The sequence below is a fragment of the Amphiura filiformis genome, chromosome 10 (genome assembly GCF_039555335.1).
Source record: "Amphiura filiformis chromosome 10, Afil_fr2py, whole genome shotgun sequence".
Classification (NCBI taxonomy): domain Eukaryota; kingdom Metazoa; phylum Echinodermata; class Ophiuroidea; order Amphilepidida; family Amphiuridae; genus Amphiura; species Amphiura filiformis.
Window position 1 is genome coordinate 27,652,170 of NC_092637.1, and position 21,645 is coordinate 27,673,814.

Below are 21,645 nucleotides of genomic sequence, written 5' to 3' on the forward strand. Positions count from 1 at the left end.
TCTTTCTTTCTTTCTTTCTTTCTTTCTTTCTTTCTTTCTTTCGTTAGTTAGTTAGTTAGTTAGTTAGTTAGTTAGTTAGTTAGTTAGTCAGTCAGTCAGTCAGTCAGTCAGTCAGTCAGTCAGTCAGTCAGTCAGTCAGTTAGTTATAGTTAGTTAGTTAGTTAGTTAGTTAGTTAGTTAGTTAGTTAGTTAGTTAGTTAGTTAGTTAGTTAGTTAGTTACTTATTTACTGCTTTCTTTATTTCTTTCTCGCTTCCTTTTTTTCTTTGCCCCGGTGATCTGCCATTGATCATCTCTGTTTAGTATCGTATAGAAATTGTATTTTTAAACCTTAAAATTGTGTTCTTATTTTCATTTTGTCCAAAAGGTTGCAATTGTTCTGTAATTACCCACCAGACAATAGAAAATTTACATGTGCACCAGCTTATGGTGTGAGGAACAGTCTCAATTTAACTACTGATTTGGACCGATTTCGTGTAAGTCAATTACATGTAGAACAAGCGATCGCTTCAAAGATATATTGAGCATTTCCAGTTTTTGTTTTAATTGGTTATTAGGTTTGGTCATTGTCCCATGCCTTTGTCCTTACTTGAAAAAGGTACTTTAGTTGCGATTTATTTTTTGCGCCTGACGTCAAGTCTTCATAGTCCAATAATCATGATTAGATTAGACACGTCACACAGCGTCATCATCCCTATATCTTCGTGTCAAAAATTGCCGTGATAGTTCTTGTTCGAGATAGGCCGAGCGACTCAGGCTAAGCATATCATTTACATGATATGAGATACCGCAGCGTTTCAATTCATACACAGTTATACGATCTGGGCATGCTCAGTGCCCCATATGATGTTGTCATTACAAGAAAGTTCGATTTGTTTCAGGTAAAACACAGGTTTTGTTTTCAATTGACTCACTAAAATTTCAATTAACTAAGATACGATTATCGTTTTCTTTCAACACATAAATATTACTGCAATTTCACCGAAATGTTTTTAAATCGTACGATAATAATGTGATATATTCAACTGTTTGAGAATTATAATCATATGAAAGAACAGGTATAGCCCATTCAGCTCAGATTCACGTGCGCAAGCACTGGCTATAGAATATTAAATTACAAGTCTATAATACAATGCACCACTGAGACACTATGCAACTTTCTTTATCTGCGTCAATAATAGAATATTGATTTAAATGGAATTGAATACATGAGTTTGTACTTCATCACTGAGCGATCTAGCGAACGGTTTCTAGCCAATCAGATAGGACTCCTTTTATTGCGTTCGGTGAAATACCAATCGCCCGTCGCTCACCAACGGAGTATTAAGATGCGATTTTATTCCAGGGAAAAAATATTTAGTATACAGGTTGTCGACACTGTGTGTCGCTAAAGTTACCATTGCTACCATTCGAGCATATTTTTTAAATGAAGGCCCAATTGGAGGTGTGCATTCTTTTTTGCTGGGCAAAGTTACACTTGATTGCTACCATTTCGCAATTTAACTTTTTTTTTACTTTTCATAACAAATCCAGGAGGAGATTGAACAAGTAAGTTATTCTACTAGTGGTACAGAACCGGAAGGAGGCATGGACGCACTTATGCAGATTGTTGTTTGTAAGGTACGTTCGTAATAGTTTATACTTCCTCGCCCTACTGGGCCATATTGTGTAACACCGAATACGAAGATGGCCGAGTGGTTAAGGCGTTGCGCTACCGACAAGGGTTCGAGCCTTGGGCTTGCCTTGGGCTTGCCTTAGGTGAAAACGCTCATCCCTCCCAAAAAGTCTCTATATGGACGGGAATCCTTCAATTAAATTCAGTTTATTACATCACATAATTTAATTGTAGAAATTTCTTCTCACCCCCGTACACTACTTAGCACGTGCAGATATAGGCAGTGTATGTGCGACGTCCGTGATTCGGAAGTCACGTAAAGCCATTAGTCCCATGTACAGGAAGAGTGCGTGTTAAGTGTCAGCGCTATTCGAAAAGAGAAGGGGGACCATCCCCGGTTCTGATATCTGCAATCAATCCTAGGTTCCAGGATCGTGCATAGGTAAACTGTGCACGTTAAGCCCGTGCGACAATACTCAATCGTAGGGTAAGATGGGGTCAGTGGGATAAGTGGGACACTTACTATATTAGATCTTCATTGCAGCACTAAATCCACCAATACGATACCGAATGGTGACTTACCCCATTGCAAATATGTATGTTATAATTCCAATGCTCAATATTGGAGTTTATTTGGTATTTGAGCTGCGGGAGATGCTTGAGACCAACACTACCTTGATGTGGCGTCCAACTTTGAAGAATTATACTTATTTATTACCAAATATTTAAAAGTCTTTGATGAGAATTAGGAGAAATATATAATATATTTCATTTAATATAAAAAAAGAACGCTTTTTACAAGCCTGATAGCAGAAAATCATGATGAAATCATGAAATTCAGCCAATTAAGGCCTATTTAGTATGGTTACTTACCCCATCCACCTGGGGTAGGTGGGGCAGTGGTTCTTGAAATTAATTTTTGATACAAAAAATAACCAAATTAATAAGTTTAATTAATACGGAAAACGCCTATTAAATGACTTGATTATTGATTTTGTGGCTGAAAATCGCAAATCGTCGGTATTGGGGGTGGTCACCAAAACCAAGAAAAAAAATCTGCCTCATGTATTCAGATGAAATTAATAAACATAATGATGAATATAGTATTACTATATCTTTGGTATAATTATGTTAATAGCGCCCAAATGCTCCAAAATAAATATATATTGCTGTAAAATATGTTCTTTTAATGTAATAATATCATAAATATATATGTCAAATTTACCCCTACCCCTTATGTGTCCCACTTACCCCAAAGTGTTGGGGCAAGTTTGACAGTTGAGTCATTATATAATTAGCCCCACCACTCTGTACTGATTAAAGTATCGCCCCAAAACTAACACCAGACATTGTCCTAGGATTATACTTGAATTATAAAAGCATGAGTCCAATCTTTATTCACTTACATGAGTAATATATCCAATAGTATCCTTAAGTGTCCCACTTACACCATCTTACCCTATATAGGAAGAAGACGAAGAAGAAGAAGAAGAAGGAAGAGGGTCCGAATAAGGTGCTGGGTTAGAAAAGGGTGGATCTACGATCTCGTTATGCCAACCGCAATCCATGATAGGGCTCTGTAGTAAATACTCGTCCCATGGTATATTGGGAGACAGGGGAGTGTCCGCCCTGGGGCAAGTCCACCGACCACGTGTTTCCGATCTCGTGACTGCTGGGAAAGTACAATGATGATGTAGTGAGCTGGCACATGTCACAGCTAAGTACCCAAGAAAACAAAACTGAGACATCTCACCACAGAAATGATCGTCAAAAACATTTCCGAGTCAAGGAAGTTTACTTTCTTTGATTTAGTAATATTATAATAATCTCGGTTTTCGTATATTAATTCGGAAGGTAAACGATTTGCCTAACACATCATGCAAAAATCGAGATTTTGTCTTTGGTAGGCAAAATAAGTTACAAAACGAAACAAAAAGTACCGTCTGAAAAGTACCCTCTAAGATTTGCTTTTCGTCATAAAATTCCGCGTGTGTTTACGCCCAAACAACCTAAGATGATCGCAGATCCATCCTGGTTTTTTTTACCCCAGCACCTTACCCGGCGGTAGGACTGGCCATCAAAAATGACCATGGAGGGGGTTAGTGAGTGCCGCCATTGGTTTCTACAGTCAATTTCATGATTTTAAGGGCAGAGTAATGGGAGAGAACATGGACCTTTTCGAGCTTCATTATTTCTGAATTGTTTTTTCCAAATTATATAAAACTATACATTTTTGGAAAGGAAATGAGTCAAGGAATTCCATGGTGACGTCAGATTTGTTCAAAAATCTCAAGTTTTTGAAAAAACACAAAATTCACTTTTTACCCCAATTTTTTGTGACAACTTAGAAAAAAATCCGTTCGGAGTAAAAAAAATTCAGTTAGCTTTTCATGAAGAAGAGACATGAACTTAGGTTTTTTTAATTTTTTTGAAATTCGTCTCTTTTTTCGAAATATTGAAAAAAACATGTGAAAAAAAGCCATTTTGTCTTTCTATTAAGCTAAAAATTGCACAATAATGGTGTATATTTTTGTTTAAAACAAATATTTTGAAAAAATGAAAAAACCCTCCCTAGACTTTGATGTACTCTAAAGGATAGTGCAAAAAGTTTACCCTTTGCTTGCATATTTTTCGAGTTATCTTGTCACAACAATCGCGCAATATTGTCAAAAGTTAACTCTGAGAAATCGACGTTTTAGTAAAAAAATGTCAAAATTATGCACAAAACGTCCTTAAATTTTAAAACGGTAAAACTTTCACACTTGTAAAAGCTGTATCTGGTGCATGGTCTAAATATGCATCTTTTTGCACCAATGAATCTATAATCTCTGCTTTCAGTGCGCCAAAATTCAAAATAATTAAAAAATCTAAATGGCATTTTGACTGCAAATTTTTGTTTTGTTTACACCACATTTGCTGGCGTTAACAACATACCGAACGCGCCTTGACGCAGAGTTGCGCCGCGTCACGCGACGCGAATCGCGCGGGTAATCACAATATTTCGCATTCGCGCATTTCTGACTCATTATTTCCCGCCAATTTACTAAGCTGTCTTGAGCCATGTGACTTTTTAGAGTTGAAAAGAGTGAAATAAATCAAGCAAAAATACGAATAAATATTAGCAATTTGTATTTTATCAGTTTCAAGTGAAAGAATACATCTTAGTGTTGATAAATATCAAAAAATCTCAAATTCGGTCGTGGACGAATGTGTCTTCCATTACTCTGGCCTTAATTTCGCTCTTGTAAAATTATTCCAAGAGCTACTGACTTTTTAGTTGTTAATTAAGTTGCAATAGTCAGAAAATTTTATGAAAATCGCATGTTCGTAAAAATTTTAGCCGAAGATGGATTTTGCCTGTACTTTTTTTGCACATAGTCAGAATTTCCCAAATTTGCATGGGCCTGCTCACATTATGACGTCATAGCGACATTATGTATGGAGTCGTTGTACTTATTTGGGTATCACAAAATAGAGGAGACCCATAACTATACATTAGTATCACATATAACGAGGGGTTGGGGGGGTTGGGAGGGGGCTGCAATAACTACATCCTTCGTAGATTGTGTTACAAAACATGGCTCTATAGTTCTATAGTTTATTAATACTTTGGAATGGCGGTACAAACAATGTAATATAATGACGGGTCTTGATAAATGTTATCTTTTATCAAATTGCCATACGGCATATATTTTTATCTTTTATTATGTTTTAATAAATGACAGGATTTAATAGGCTGGAGAGATACAGCCAGGCATCTCTTGGTTTACACAAGTGATAACGATGTGCATGTTGCAGGTGACGGACGGGTAATTAATATAAAATGAATAGAAATCAAATGAAACCGAAGAAAAAGAAAAAAGAAGAAGAAGAAGAAGAAGAAGAAGAAGAAGAAGAATAGAAGACACAGACAAAGAAAAAAAACCCACAAATTAAAGGAGAAGCAGAAGAAGGAGATGATGAAAGATGAGGAGAAGAAAAACCTAAAATAGCGAAAAAAAGCAGAAGAAACAGCAGAAAATTAAGAAGAAGATAAAGATGAAAGAGCCATAGAAGAGGAGGAAAAGGTAGGAAACTGAGGATGGGGAGAAGAAAGAGAAACATAAGGAAAAGAAGGAGGAGAATGAGAAGGAAGGGAAAAGGAGGAGGTAGAGGAGGACGAGTAGGAGGAAGAGGAGGAGTGGGAGTAAGAGGAGGAGAAGAAGAAGAAGAGGAGATGAAGAAGAAGAAGAAGATAGAAGAAGAAGATGTGAATGCGGAGGAAGACGACGATAACCATAAAAGAAAGACGAAAGGGGATGTAATTTTCGTCGGCAGGGGAGGGCGTCATGAATATGTCGGTTTATGACCCCTCTATCGCGGGCAAAATAATTTTACGACACCCCCTGTCTTGTGTCGAACATTTTTTTGTCCCCCCCCCCCCCTTCACAGACTCAAGACAAATTATTCATTGCCGGAACAAAGGCGAGGAGCGCACCAAAACTTTAGAGCGAAGAAAGTGTGCGGAGTGTGTTAACATTTTGATCGTGTGTGTAAAGAAGGCTCGCGGAGCGCGCAAAAGTTTTGCATTATATAACGATTATTAAAGGCGCGTGCAGCGCGCGAAAACTTTGAGTCACCAGCTCTTAATAATTCTATAACCCCCCCTATTTTGGGTGTAAAAAAATTATACCCCCCCTAAAATCCCTTAGTATATTCATGCCCCCCCCCCCCTTCCGAATAAAATGACAGCCCCCTAATTTTAATCAATTGTAGAGTTATCTCTCTAAATTTTATACATGTTTATTAGTATAGACATATTTATATAATATGTTTGTCTGTATGTTTTGTGGTCGTTTACTTTAGTTAGGTGCAATTTACGCCCCCAACGACGGGCTTTGTCATTTAGACCCTGTCACAAATGAGTACTCAGAAACTGTTAAGCAGGTAAGTCAGAAAAAGTATCAGTGACATGGCTAATATAACAAGAGGGTGCCTTTTAACTGGCCTGGATTGGAGCAATGTACTCGTTGGCAGGGATAAGCTTCAGTCATCCCCTTGTAGGCTCAGTCATGTCATGTCATAAGGTATAATTATTATAAAGACACCAGTCAGATAAATTGCATCAAGGGTATGTTTAGTATATTATAGCTGACACCACTGCTGCGTTCGAAACCACATACTTTTGCCAAAATGTGATATTGTGCATATGCAAAATTACATTCTTTTCAAAATATATGTTTATTGAGAAGTTGAGAAATTGAGATATTGAGAAGTTTTGCATATTTCCTGGGAAACGCCCTGTAGTTAATGTTGTCAATAAGGGCGGATGTCGCAATGTTATTGATTGGTAACTTATTTTAAAAGTCAAAATGTATAGAAGTGGTACAAATGAATATTTAACCAACCGCACAGCCACATCCAAACCAAAGTAATGACCCCCATAGATTTGCAAGGTCATTTACCTTTATCTATCAAATATGGAATGTTCTGGAAATATATTACTTCACAAATGCCATTGACACAACACAATTGGCCTCGTTATGTGGCTGATACTTTTATGGTAACCAATTAAAGGGATTAGATGACGATTAAGTTTAATTATCAACATAAACATGAGAAAAAATTTTTTATCCCGTATACAGGATTTTCCATCTATTGGACAACTAAATTCCAAAATCACCGATAACAACATTTATACAATCTTTGCCGTTGAGAAAAATTATAAACAATTTTATAAGGTATGTGTAGTGTTCTTCAGTATGTTCGCCTTGTAGTATATCTATCACATCATGTTAGCCTTATTGATGTCATTGTTGGTCGCGTAACAACTGCGTTGTATTTTTGTTGAGTCATTTATTGTTACTAAATGGATGTAAATCTTCCGTCGTACCAAGTGTGTTATTTAATTTCCTTTTGTGAAATCAATGATAACTTAATTGATTGGTTGCAATTAGTCGTGGGTAACCCCTGGTTTTTCTTGATTTGACAGGTCTAACCCCTGAGCTAAGGTCGTGTGCAGAATATAACATACACTGGTATCAATCTTTGTCAATTTAGAGAATTTGGAAGCAAATGTGGAGTTAACAAGATTCTGGACACAACCTTATCAATGAAATTGTCATAACAAGAGCAGGTTTTGATGTAAGACGGGTTACACATAAAGTGCGGCCTTCTTTTTTGTCTTGTGTTTACATGTAGCTTATTCTTTTTTTGTTTTTGTTTTTTTGGTTTTTTTTTCTTTCACAGTCAATGGCAAATTATATCACTGGAGCAGCTGTTGGTACCTTGGCAGCAGATTCTAGTAATATCATACATATTATTAAGGAGCAATACAATGTAAGTTATAATATATTGTAGTAATATCATTGTCTATCATTGAGGTGCAATACAATGTAAGGTATACCAGATTCTAGTAATATATGTATTACTCGGGGAGCTAGGACCACTTGCTATGCACCCCACAGAACCAAACCAAACAAACTTTCGGGTTGTTCCCTAAGTTATAACATATTGATAGGTCGACACCATCGATGTTATTAAAAGCATGCCATTTGTCATCATCATCATCACGTGTACTGACCAATATGACTAATCCGTGTACATGGTGTAGCTACAAAACGTACATATTTTAGTTATGATGCATTTTTTGTGTACATTTATCTGACTGTTGACAGGCTATAACTTCCAAAGTAGAATTGATAGACTCGGCACCCGAGGGAATCAACATTGCCTACACAGCCCACTGTGGTGAGGGAGACAATAGACCTGGAGAAAAAATCTGCACCGGCCTGTCAGTGGGCCAGGTGGTCAGTTTTGATTTAGATATTACGGCAACTAGTTGTGAAGGGGATGTAGATCGTGGGTAAGTTTGTGCTCCAAAAGGGTCTTCTGTTAAAAAAATGCTCAGATTTTAAGCAAACCTGTCTCAAATGTAGTCGCTGTCGCAAAAAAATAAATTAGAATAGTTGCATTGTTTTAGATGTATTGATAAGATAGTGCAGAGGCCATATTGTTTTGGACAAATGAGCCAGCCGGGGTAGAAGTAATCGTTAAAGTCTTCTCTGTCTGTTTAACTCGGCTGGTAATTCTGAAAAGTGACGTGGATTGAGTATTTACTATCATTATTTATATTTATATAAATCTTTGTATATGAGCCTTACTAAATAAATAAAGAAATTGAAAATCAAACATGAGTTTGAACTATTCAAGCCAAAATATGACCAATATCTAAGTTCTGCTTTGTATCAGGCCCACCAGTACCCACCAAACACCATACATTTAATGTTGTTTGTGGAAGTTAAACTGTTGAGGTGTATCCATGATAAACAGACATTTTAAACAGTTCTCTCAACAAATATTTGACTTACTTGATATTTCATCCCACAGGCCACATCCATGAGATTTCATCAGAAAGTGATGAAAATCCATGGATGGGATGAAATATCAAATAAGTCAAATATTTGTTGAGAGGACTGTTTAAACTCTCTGTTTATCATACATTTAATGTTGTTTTCAAAACTTGCATCCCTGTAATTAAGGAATATTTTAAAGGCCAAGTTTGCAGAGATGTTCCACAATGTAGCCGACAGAATGCCAAATTTAGAAACGGAAATCGAAACCAACAGGTTTGTATATATCACTCAAATTATACATGACTGTTAACATTTATATAACATAATGGGTACAGTTTTAACAAGTTTTCCAATGTTCGATAAATTTCAAACGAGATGTTTATATACATTTTGGAAATGAGAAAGTTGTCGGATGTATAGATGATATTTCGGACATCAGCGAACGGGCGCATAATGGGTGGCGCGACAAAGCACGAGTTCAATGGGAGCCCGCGTTATACCATTCTCTTTAGGTTGCTGTTGTTGGTGGGGTATCAAGGTAGAAATCTTATACATGTATTCTGTACAATTCATGGCACCAGGCCCGTGGCCACTATTTTTTTTTTTTGGAGGGGGTGTGCTGATTTTGAAAAAGTGGACCTTTTTTCAAAATTTGGACCTTTTTGAAAAGGGGTGGGGCCGGATTTGGACATTTTTGACCAAAAAGACATAAAAACCTCTATTATGAACTTTTGGGTAAAAAAATGCATTAAAAACCTCTATTTTTTCGCTCGCTACGCTCTCGAATGAGACTTTTGGGGTCAAAAGGGGAACCCCCCTGGTTACGGACCTGCATGGCTCGTCCCTATTTAGGGTGTTTTAGTCTTTCGTATTATCTTCCCTCAATTTGCGTTGGACAAGCTTTTATTTTATAGAGAATACAACATGATTTTTGTATAAGGTGTGATTAGAACATTGAAGGTAAACACAGAATTGTGCAGAATTATTAACTTGAATATGATATGTGTACGATTATGACAAAGTAAGAATGTCGTCCATAAGTAGTGATCTTTTTCTTTTTCATAGCTTTTATGTAAAAGCATACGGAATGAAAGCGGCCGCTGCGCTGGTGTTTGTAGACGTTGTTTGCTCCTGTGATTGCGAAGAAAAAGGGGTGAGAAACAAGTAAAATAGATTATTTTGTTTTTTCTTCTTATTTCAAGCATTGTGACCTTCGATTCATTTTAGTGACATGTTCGCCACCTCTTTTCTGTTCTTTAACTCTTCCGTGTTAGTATCATTATATAATTATATGAAGACCGGAGCGCAAGAATACCGTAAGTCCATTTGGCCCCTCATACATGATGAGGGGCCAAGTGGACTTACGGTCTTCTTGCGTTCAGGTCATCATATATAAATAATAAATAAAATCTACATGTTGCTAAAACACAATATTTACCCAATTATAATCCATTTTCATAAGCAGATCCCAAACAGTGATCTCTGCAGCGATGGGAATGGAACATTCGCCTGCGGTGTGTGCTACTGTAATCCTAATAGATATGGCGAGGAGTGTGAATGTGATATAGAGTCGGGAACCGGTGAGGGATTTGAAAACTGTCGGGCGTAAGTAGTGGCCAGTATGGTTATATAGAAACAACGTAATGTACCAACGGTGATATTTAAAGGTCATATTTATTGCTCGGACAACATTATATCATTGACAAGCTAATATTATGAAGACAATGAAAATGACTCCTTTTTTGAGAAAATAAGACGTTTAAAATTGATATTCCGCAAAAACCAACTTGAGCGGTGAGTTCCTTCGAACGAGACAGATTTGACCTAGAAAAAAGTTGACGTCATGAAATGTATGAGATGTGCCTGCTTTGAGAGAAGGGACTGTAAACGCCCTCAATGCACAGAACGTATACTGTTGTTGTTCTCAGAAAAAAATCTAATCAAGTGTTATAAATTTAATGGTTTTTAAACATATGTGACCATCCAGCACAACTGAGCCCTGAAGTCGCCAATCATCATTGTTGAGATATTCAACCAAATTATTCCGCTTGAAATTAGCTTTATAATGATGCATATCATGTCTATAGTACTTGACATTTAAGTAGTGAAAAGTCAATAAAACAGTCAATAAATCCTTTGTTTCCTATTGTTTATTGTTAAGTTCAATGGAGCATATCTCAATAGTGGCACTGGCGACATCCGGGCGCAGTTGTGGTGGATGGTCACATATGGATAAAATCAGTCGCTTCTTTTTTATATAATATTAAATTGTGATATTACAATTGTTGAAAAATATTTGAACTAAACAATACAAAATAGACCAATATTAGAATTTGAGCGTGGTGTATATCCATATTGTATTTATTATGCAAATAAACAATTTCAAGCTTGCTTGCTTGCTTGCTTGCTTGCTTCTTATTTGCTTTTTGCTTTTTTCTTTTGTTTTTGTCTTTTCGCAGGTCTGACTCGACTTTAATTTGCTCTGGTCGTGGTGGGTGTTACTGCGGTAAATGTCAATGCTTTGAACGTCCGGTAATTGACGTTGTGTTGTCTTATTTATGATACCGTTCTTTTACACCTTCAACGTACAACGATTCTTAAAATGAAACTTCTTCTTATACTAGGGGACCCACCAAGCCCCAAATGCTCTGATACAGATTGAACCATATCCATACCATGTATACACTTACAGATCAGGGAGGTGTTTTAAATCAATTCGAAGGTGCTGATTTTGACTTAGGTGAAGGTAACATTACTACTTTTGAAGAAAGCGTCCGTGATTGGGGGGCACCGGATCTGATTGGAGGGCACAAGCCGTTTTCAGCAATTTTCCTATGGAATTTTAAACATTTCAGATTTTTCTTCTTAAATATACTTGAATATTTTTTACTCTGTTTAGAATCCTCTTGACGTCATTTCTGGACCATTTTGTCAGTGTGACAATTTCTCATGTGACAAATATAAAGGCGAAATATGTGGAGGTGAGTGCGAATTCATTACATGCGGATATGATGGGTGTTTTTAAGTTCCAATAAGCACATTTTGTATCTAGTACAATCTAGTACAGGCTCTAGTTATACAACCTGTCTCAAAAAATGAAATGTGCGAGTAAAAACCGCAATTAGAAAATACCGTTGTGACATGGTGCTTACTTCAACGTCAAGAGCGTAGCCTTAGCTCTCAAATGCCGTTTATTCTGATCAATTTGCTTGTTTTAATCTCGAGATATGTTTAGTTAAGAACGAAAGAGTAAATTCACAATTGTGCCACTTTTACTAGGGAAGAGGGCTGTACATTTAATCAAGTTTATCAAGAGTTCTTTCGTGAAATCAAAAGTTGATTTTACTGTTTTATCATAGTACAGGTGTAATGATTCTTTTTTCACTTAAATTCACAGATTAAAAGATAAATAAATATTTCACATTCAGCTGTAAAATTAAATACATGTGCATGTTAATGATTTTATCATGGTAAATACTGTTCTCTTTGTCACTCAAGACATGTTAAAAGACGAACAAATATTGCACACTTGTAGGTTAATTAGTGTTAATGAACGCGTATTACCTGTTGAGAGAGAAATAATAAAATAATGCAAGCGCGCTGATATGATGCGTCTAATGCACACCATCTAACGTATCAAACCCCTTGATCAAACCTCATCCAGCAGGAATATCTCCAATATCCTACAATTCAACATTAAATCTATTTCAGTCATTTTGAATTGTGAATTGTAAATACATACATACATGTACATACATACACAATTCTTTTATAAAGCGCCGTTACATCTAGATCACAGCGCATAAACAAATTCAAAGCATAAACACAATATAACAAACAAAATGAGCAATAAAAACAGTCAACTTTTTGGGAAGAGATATGACTTCAGTAATTTCGTGAAGACTGGCAATGAGTTTGCAGTACGGATGGTGATAGGTAAATTGTTCCACAGTCCAGGAGCAGCCAGAGAAAAAGCTTTATGTAGAATGTAGAATAGCTGAAATTACGACAGCGACGGTAAGCATGACACTACACGATAAACGATAGAAGTGGCCCAGGAAATGTCGACAACATCTAACGAGACTACGTGCCTCTCCAATATGGCGGCACGGCGCCTCCAAAAGTATAAGCTTTTCGGCATACGATAATGATTGCTTCAAGTGACTTTCTTTTATTTCTTTTTATATAGGTAAAATTATCCGACGGCATAATAATATGCCCTACCTGACTGCCATTCTGCCCTCAAAATATGTCCTCTACCGACGGCTAAATAGTACAAAATGTTGCACCAAATGGCGTCATGTGCACCTAAAATTAAAAAACAAACAAAAAAACAATAGCTTCAGGGAGACACCCCTCTAACTCCTCCCTAAAGCACCGCGATGGCTGAGTGGCGCTTTGCAGTTTTCTTTTATTTCATATGGCACTTCAACCAATCTATTTGAGGAAGCCTGATTTACATGTACAGCTCACAATTGTCATTTTACCCTTTCGTTGTTAACAAAACATATCTCCAGATTAAAACAAGCAAATTAAACAGAACAAACGGCATTTGATAGCTAAGACTACGCCCTTGACGTTGATGTAAGCATCATGTCATTTTCACTTGCACACTTTTTTGAGACATGCTGTAGAACTCAAATTACTGCACACAATTTGTGTAGTTCTTGCGCTATTCGTGATAAGTAAATGCCACTTTGAGTTACACTCATGAACTGCACATTGGCAGATTAATTTATTTAGGCCTGTATATATTTATAAGTTTGCATATTTGTGATGAGATCAAGAAAAATCAGTCATAAGTAGGAAGTACTGATTTCAAGATATAGCCAAACAAAAGGGGTTTCCTATTGTTTTGGAAACTGTTTAACTGTTCATATCTTTTGAACTGGCTGTTTCTGCAAAATGTAGCTTTGCAAATGCGTGTTACAATCCAATAAGAAACTGAAAATAATGAATATCATCCCAACTTCAGACTGATTTTGCTTGATCACACCACATTTATAATAAATCTACTACAGATCACAGAGTTCAGTATTATACTTATCGATGATTGTTATCTTTACATTTTTATGATCTGAGATCACAGAAATAACAATTGACCCTGTAACATCTAATTTTGACCGACTGTCAAAATGCGCACATTCATTTAAACTGTGATGTTTTGAATAACAAACTGGCTAATATTTAGGCCCGACAGTTTTCATATTAGTCGAGGAAAATGCCATATAATGCTTTAAAAACACATTCATGATCGTTATATAAGCCGATATTTAAAGGTTATTAAAACATTTTGAATAAACGTTTTAAGAACATTTTTGTGATTGCTGAGTATTCTCCTTGTGTGTCACTTATTAGGAAAAAATACGTTAGCCAACGTTAGCCATATATGTGAAATCCCATAACTCCCATAACTTGAATTGTTATAACAAATTGAACCTTTTGAGACCATTTTCATCAAAATCAGAGGCAATTTTATGTTTTGTCCCATTTGGAGCCCAAATGTTGACCTTTGACCTTTTTGTTCATAACACCGGAACAATAAGCCTTATATAAGCCAAACTATATAATTTCTGAATCCTTATTATCAGAGAAATATTTTCGAATTGGTTTTAACAAAATATGAGTAACTTTGAACTTTGACCCATGTATATACTTTGACCTTGGAGTTATGGGATTCCACATGTGGCTAACGTTGGGCAACGTAATGTATGTTTCCTAATAAGTGACCCACTAGGAGAGTATTATGCCAATTATGTTGGTTTTATCACCCTGGGCTAAATTGATACGCTAATCTGCAGTACTTGTAGCACACACCCGCAGGCAAAAAATATTTGCACTGCCTGTTCGTTACATTTAACGCTAAAACACTATCTCATTTTTTGGTAACTTTATAGGCTCAAAACGCGGGAAGTGTGTCTGTGATGAAAACACGTGGACGAGTAAATGTAACTGTCGTAAAGGCTATGCAGGGAATGCATGTCAATGTCCAGATACTAATGACGCATGTATGGCTACTACCGGGGTGAGATTGTTTATTTGTTCGGTGTTGACTTAATTAAACCAGTTTATAAATTTCACTGCTGAAGGAGCCATAAATACATAATTATTGTTAGGCCTTAGTTTAATATTGAAAGAAAAAAAACGAAAATCAAAAAGTACAAGTGGAAGAACAAGAAGGATGAATAAGAGTGTGTAGAAGGAGGATATGGAGCAAGAGGAGGAAAAACAAGGCTGATATAAATCTTACAATGGTGGCTTGTCTTCTCGTCGCCTATTCATCGGTTCATCCTTCTACATTTTTCATTTCCCACAAGGTAGTTTGATGCCTGTAGACCTTGCGTCACTATTAACTAAATGTTAACAATGATGGCGCTATTTAACTTAAATGTTTTTTACAAATTTACGAGGGTTAGAACTTGTATATTGCCATTAGTAAAATGAATAAGAACATTTAAAAAAAAACACTTTATATTGTAAGAATAACTCATAAAAAGAATTATTATGTGGTTAAACTAAATTTAAAACAAGTTACAGTATGTCTACGAGTACGACGTTGCTTATTACAGTATAGGTGGCGCCGTTAACTGTGTGAGTTGTCGAGCTTTGTCAGGTATGTCTCTGACTTCATCAGGACCAGTCGTTATGAAGTCAGAGACACATCTGACGAAAGATTTACTACTTATTTAAAAAAATTTTAATATATAAAGAGCGCCTTCAATTTTCACACAAATTCAGTTTTTAGAATTACATGTAGTTAAAAACGAAGGAAAATCAATTGTAAAATAGCTAAGGTATAGCGAAGGTATACCTATAACTAGGTATGCATTATAGTGTGCGGTGGGGGTGTGGGGGGGGGGTTTGTGAAAGAGGGCATTATTATCTTGCTATATCTTAAGTTGTTCTCCTTTATAGTTGCTCTGTAATGGATTTGGTAAGTGCGATTGTGGAAAATGTGTATGTGATGAACATTCGTCATTCCGAGGGCCAACCTGTGAAGATTGCGGGGTACGTAAACTTATGGTATATTTTAATATACCATAAAACAGCTATGAGGGGCATGGTTACTAGAGACCCGTGATGATCTCAATCTCACGGTATGAACCGAAGCACTTGTGCCGAAAGTCATGGCATGGTTTTGAGATCATCAAGGGACTATAATTTTACAGCGACCTGAATATAAAGCGGTCAATTTTTATTTTATATTATATTACCGTACAACTTTAATTGGTTCCATCATCATCTACGAGGTAATCGACGCTTTTCGAAGTGCGTATATTTAGTGCGCGGTAGACGTAGGCTAGTGCGTAATACTAGTGCACGCACGGGATCGCAAAATGCACAACTGAATTTGTAAACAAGTTTCGTTCATTTTATAGTAGGGGTTCTCATATCGGTAACTTCATTTAATGCTAAATGAGATTAATTAAGTTATAATATTAAAATATCTTACAAATATGGACGAAAATATTTACATGGGCCTCGACAATCCCAACCATTCGCATTTCCATACCCTCGAGGATTATATTGTTCGAGATAATGAACGAAGTATGATTATACACTTACATGAAGCCATTTGACACGAACAAAGTCCGGAATGGGGTCTACATCGCCGTTAGATTGGGAACAACCTTATTCAAAAAATTGAGTAACAAAGTATAAACATTAGAAACTGAAATTATAATAAATCAACTCTTCACTTATTCCCACTCCTATGACGCTATCAACAAACAGATTTGTATTGGTGACTGTGGAGTGTTTCGAGAGTGTGTTATGTGTACGGTGTTTGAGGAAGGGCTTTTTTCCCCTGAGGAGTGTGCACAGTGTTCTATGTTAATTGTCGTCGAAAAGAAACTTCATTTGCGTAAGTTGCGATCCAATTTAAAGTTGATACTTGATTTTGTATTATATTTTTTTGCATTTATACATTATTATTAATTATTATTATTATCATTATTATTATTATTATTATTATTATTATTATTATTATTATTATTATTATTATTATTATTATTATTATCAGCTGAAGGTAGCCTGCAGTGCGAGACCCTAAATGAAGCAAACTGTACCGTGATCTATTACTACGAAACACTACAAAATGGAACAGTTTTGGTCCATGTACAAGAAGATCCAGGTAGGTTACAAAAACGAATACGCCCACGTCATACACACCTACACGCACCCCGCATACACCTACAAAAACACCCCACCCACACACCCCACCCAGTCCCTACGAACACAAATACTCACATTACCAGCGTTATCTCCCTGATTTTAGCTGTTAATGCCAAAATAATGCTTCATATTTAAAAAAAAAGGTTTGTTTCTTGCAATATTAAGTACTACATACTGTAACTATAAAAATTATATAATTGCACTTTTGCTTCTCAGATAAAACTAGAGTCAACAGACGCTGAGTACAAGCCGCAATTTGACCCCTATAACTTGACCCCTGGGTTACGGGTGGGGTCAACTGCTCTTGCATTGTGCTTAGGATGTCATAAGAAATATTCCTGGTGAATTTCAACTTAATCGGAACTTATACATGGATTTTTATTTTTTTAAATTTTTCATTGACCTTTTGACCCCCTTAATGACCTTTGACCTCAATGAAAAAAAACCCTTATGTACACCGACAAAATGAATTGTTCCAATTTTAATTAAAAAATTCTAACATGTTCAGTTCTAGAGATAAAAATTCTTGAAGTTATTCAGCTAAAAACAGGAAGTGACCCCTTAATGACCTTTGACCCCCAAAATAAAAATACCATGCATACATCAGGGAACACTAATTCATGTATGATGGTTATATTATTCTGGTCTGTTTACATTTTGAGATAAAAATTTTTTGAACATTTTTGATAATTTTGGTTTTTGACCAGAAGTAACCCCTTAATGACCTTTGACCCCAAAACAGTAGGCATCCTAAAGTCCCTAGCTACTAGCGATGCATGTGTGCTAATGGCGACTCTCTGCTATGTAATTTGTAAAGACAGTGATTTTTTGAATATTTTTACACATTTTTCAGACTTTGACCGGAAATGACCCCTTAATGACCTTTGACCTCAAATCTGTTTACAAGTTTTGAGCACTGGTTAACGTTAATTCATATGCATGAGTCACATGATCATTGCATGTAATTTGTGGAAGGAGTAGCATTTTTTGTGAAATCAACATTTTTGACCATAAGGTCAAGGTCAAAGGTCAAAGCCAGGTCAAAGTCAAATGGATGGTTTGGTCTAGCCCAGTGGTCATTTGGGTCAAGTTTGGTTGGAATATGTCAATCCCTTGCGGAGCTAGATGCAGTTGATTGCGGTTGCCAGAAGAAAGAAGAAGAAGAAAGAAGAAACTAGTGGCAAATGGTGGTCATAGACCACAAACCTAGCTGGGGCATGTTGGTGTTTTGGAGGTATCTGACCCCTGCAAAATGTTCCAAAAATGTTCCTCTGGTCATGAGGTTTGTTGTCACCGAGTTTGAGTCCCATACGACTTGCAGATGCCCAGAAAGTTAAATTTTACGATTTGACCCAGATGACCTTTGACCTGACCCCTGTACAGCATTCCAAAGTGTTCCCCTGGTCAGTAAATTTGTTATCACAGAGTTTGAGCCCCATACCCCATACAGATATCCAGAAAATGAAATTATATGATTTGACCCCAGTTAACCTTTGACATGACCCCTGCAAAGTGTTCCAAAATATTCCCTGGTCATTAAGTTTGTTGTCACAGAGTTAGAGCACTGTACCCCTTACAGATGTCCAGAAAATGCATTTCTAAAATTTGACCTCTGCATGACCTTTGACCTGACCCCTGTAAAATGTTCCCCAGGTAATGAGATTTGTTGTCACTGAGTGTGAGCCCCACACCCCTTACAGATATCGAGATAAGGCAAAATAGATTTTACCCCTTAATGACCTTTGACCCCAATTCTGTGTGCAAGGTATGGGCACTGGGTAAAGCCGATGCACATGTGTAAGTGACGTCATTGTGCTATGTAATATGTGGCAGAAGAAGCATTTTGAAGGTATTTGATTATATACCGGTAATGCCCCCTTAATGACCTTTGACCCCAATTCTGTTTGCACCCTATGGGCATTGTATATAGCCGATACATATGTGCAAGTTACGTAATTGTAGGGTGTAACATGTAGGAGGAGAAGCATTTTGAAATTAATTGCCAGAAAGAAAGAAAGAAAGAAAGAAGAAAGATCCGATAGCAAAACAGTACCTAGCTCGGGGGGTTGGAAACCCCCCAGCTAGGTAAGAAGAATTGAGAAGAGACAGCACAAGCCGATGTTTGACGTCGGCTTGTAAAAATTAAAGAGATCATGGCAACAATGTTATATGCAGTGGAATCAGTAACATATTGGCTACCAGAAAAACTTTACTAGTTCGAGGTCAAAGGGTATGCTCAATGAACTTAATCGTCCTGAAAATGAGTTGGTCCACTTTTGACATTTTCGCGCATATCAAGCTTGCATTGCGTAAAATCGGCTGTCATGATTAGCATCATGGAATAAATGTGATATGCAAAAGAATCAGTAATATCTTTGCTAACAGAAAAACGTTACTTGGTGTCATTCCTAGTTAGGGTTCAAACGCTATATGCCCGATTTTATGTAATCGCCCGAGTTGGGCCACTTTCGCTAATTTCGCACATTTTAAATGACATTAGTATAAATATTTTGATATTTATTTCAAAACCATAAATTGAAATTCCACTTCAAATGCCCCATTGTTTAACATTACCCATCTCAAGACCACCGACCAGATGGTTAATGTCAATTCAGTCATCTTTGCTACACAAAGACACGAATATGGCCCAAGCTGTTTTAGGACTAATTTACACAATTGGCCATATCTTCGCTTGGAGACCATCGAATTTATTGAAACAAAGCTTATGCAGTAGCTTAAGAAATTACCTTGACGACCAAGTAAAATTAAGTACAATCAATAAGTGACATGTTTGTCTAATACTATTGTCTAACTTGTATATTTTGTTTTATAACAAACTGTACAGTCAAAAACCGTATTATTTTTTTTTATTTTTCAGTGTGTCCCCAGCGTACAGTAGTGAAAGTAGATCCATGGGTCGTCGTCGCTATTATTATAGGTGTCATATTTTTCATCGGGATACTTGTAATCGTAATCCTGATATTGTACATACATCACCTTAACAAAAAGGAATTTGCGAAGTTTGAAATGGAAAGAAAACTAGCAAAATGGAATACGGTAAGGATATCTACCATGCCTGTATAGTAATATAATCGCAATCACAAGGAGCGTAGCCTGTTTTTGTTTTTATAACGTATCGTATTTCTGTTCTTTGATCGTAAAAGCAACTGCCGATATATCGATCAGTCGATTACATGTCCTTATATCAAATAGCAACCTGTAGACTTCACGATAACTTGTGTAGCGACATCGCTAGCCACGGTTAAACACTGGTAGCATTCACTAGAAGGAAGACCATACGTAGTGATAATAAAGGGGCCAAAAAGAGAGCACTGGGGAACCCCTTCCTCCAAAACATATTGCATATTGCACACGTCCTGTCAAACCATCTAAGTGGAATGCCAGCAATACAATTGTGAACAATCACATACTATAATGGTGTCGAATGACGGGTGCAATCTTCTTCAACGGCAGTATAGATCCTGTATTCATTCAAGACGCGGTTTTATTTTATTTTATTTTATTTTATTTTGCTGAAGACATGCCTATATAGAGAAGACAGTTGGTGAATGTATAGAGGGCTGTTAAGACAAAGTTTCTTTGATATCCATTTTTTTCAGAATACGAATCCCCTTTTTAAACCTACGACCACGACATTCAAAAACCCTATGTACGGAAAGTCTCTACAGATGGAACGACAAGACGAAGCGGGAACTTAAATCTTACTAACCAAGGTTAGAGAAACCAGAGGCGAAATTATTACTGGCAAACCAAAATCAACAGGCAACTGATTAGCAGATTAACCCAAGATATGAGTTAGTTTTTTACATACGGATGTCTTATTTTAACAACGGACTATTTTTTTTACTATTACAGCTGGACATAAAACAGTGTAGTACTATAATGTATTGCCTTCATCTTATAACTAACACTTCAAGCAATCATGACTTTTGGTTGCAGAATAATTATTACAACACGAACTAAAATAACATACATGCATAAAACACGTTCGTAAAAGCAGGGGCGTAGCTAGGTGTTGTGGAACCCAATGCTAAGGATACATAATGGCGCCCCTCTCATTCTTGAAACAATTGCCCGTGGATGCCGGTAAAATTTGGACAAATTGGTTATGTCGGTCTTAAAATAATCTCTCAAATGATTTTGTGCCGCGAAGCGCAAAATCTTTTTTTGACTTTCAATGCTTGGAGGGGCGCAGAATCGATGCTGAATAGGTCAATACGGCACCCCTATGGGTGGCGCCCAGCAGCCACCCCATCCATCCCCCAACCCCACCCCCATCGCCACCCCAGCAAACACAAAAAAAAATTTAAAACGTATTCTATTTTGGGTTTTGGTTTAGATAAAAACGTTTTAATAACATTAAATTTTTGGTTTATAATGGTCATGGAAACGTTTTAAAACGTTTTGTATCAAAACACACTGTTATTGTAAAATATTTTTGCAAGCATTGTTTGCCAAATATTTTATCAACAGTTAGATAGCATAATGTTAGAATATCTTG

The 21,645-nt window shown here is 36.6% G+C and overlaps 1 protein-coding gene and 1 long non-coding RNA gene across 2 annotated transcripts in view; both read left to right on the forward strand.

Moving 5' to 3' along the window:
- LOC140161778 (integrin beta-1-B-like) overlaps window positions 1–16,975 on the forward strand; it is a 30,768-nt gene extending 13,793 nt beyond the window's left edge. Inside the window, exons 7-22 of the mRNA XM_072185077.1 lie at window positions 367–475; window positions 1,533–1,619; window positions 5,340–5,423; window positions 6,460–6,540; window positions 7,239–7,334; window positions 7,843–7,932; window positions 8,271–8,458; window positions 9,135–9,221; window positions 10,014–10,101; window positions 10,414–10,553; window positions 11,408–11,480; window positions 11,848–11,929; window positions 14,846–14,973; window positions 15,864–15,956; window positions 16,683–16,816; window positions 16,972–16,975. Of these exons, the coding sequence (XP_072041178.1) occupies window positions 367–475; window positions 1,533–1,619; window positions 5,340–5,423; window positions 6,460–6,540; window positions 7,239–7,334; window positions 7,843–7,932; window positions 8,271–8,458; window positions 9,135–9,221; window positions 10,014–10,101; window positions 10,414–10,553; window positions 11,408–11,480; window positions 11,848–11,929; window positions 14,846–14,973; window positions 15,864–15,956; window positions 16,683–16,816; window positions 16,972–16,975 (1,564 nt within the window). The remainder of the gene's footprint in view (window positions 1–366; window positions 476–1,532; window positions 1,620–5,339; window positions 5,424–6,459; window positions 6,541–7,238; window positions 7,335–7,842; window positions 7,933–8,270; window positions 8,459–9,134; window positions 9,222–10,013; window positions 10,102–10,413; window positions 10,554–11,407; window positions 11,481–11,847; window positions 11,930–14,845; window positions 14,974–15,863; window positions 15,957–16,682; window positions 16,817–16,971) is intronic.
- An 11-nt stretch (window positions 16,976–16,986) lies between these two features.
- LOC140162171 (uncharacterized) lies at window positions 16,987–20,894 on the forward strand. Its single transcript, XR_011860207.1, has 3 exons — window positions 16,987–17,082; window positions 20,002–20,180; window positions 20,744–20,894. It is a non-coding gene; the product is annotated as an uncharacterized lncRNA (long non-coding RNA).
- Window positions 20,895–21,645: the final 751 nt, after the last annotated feature.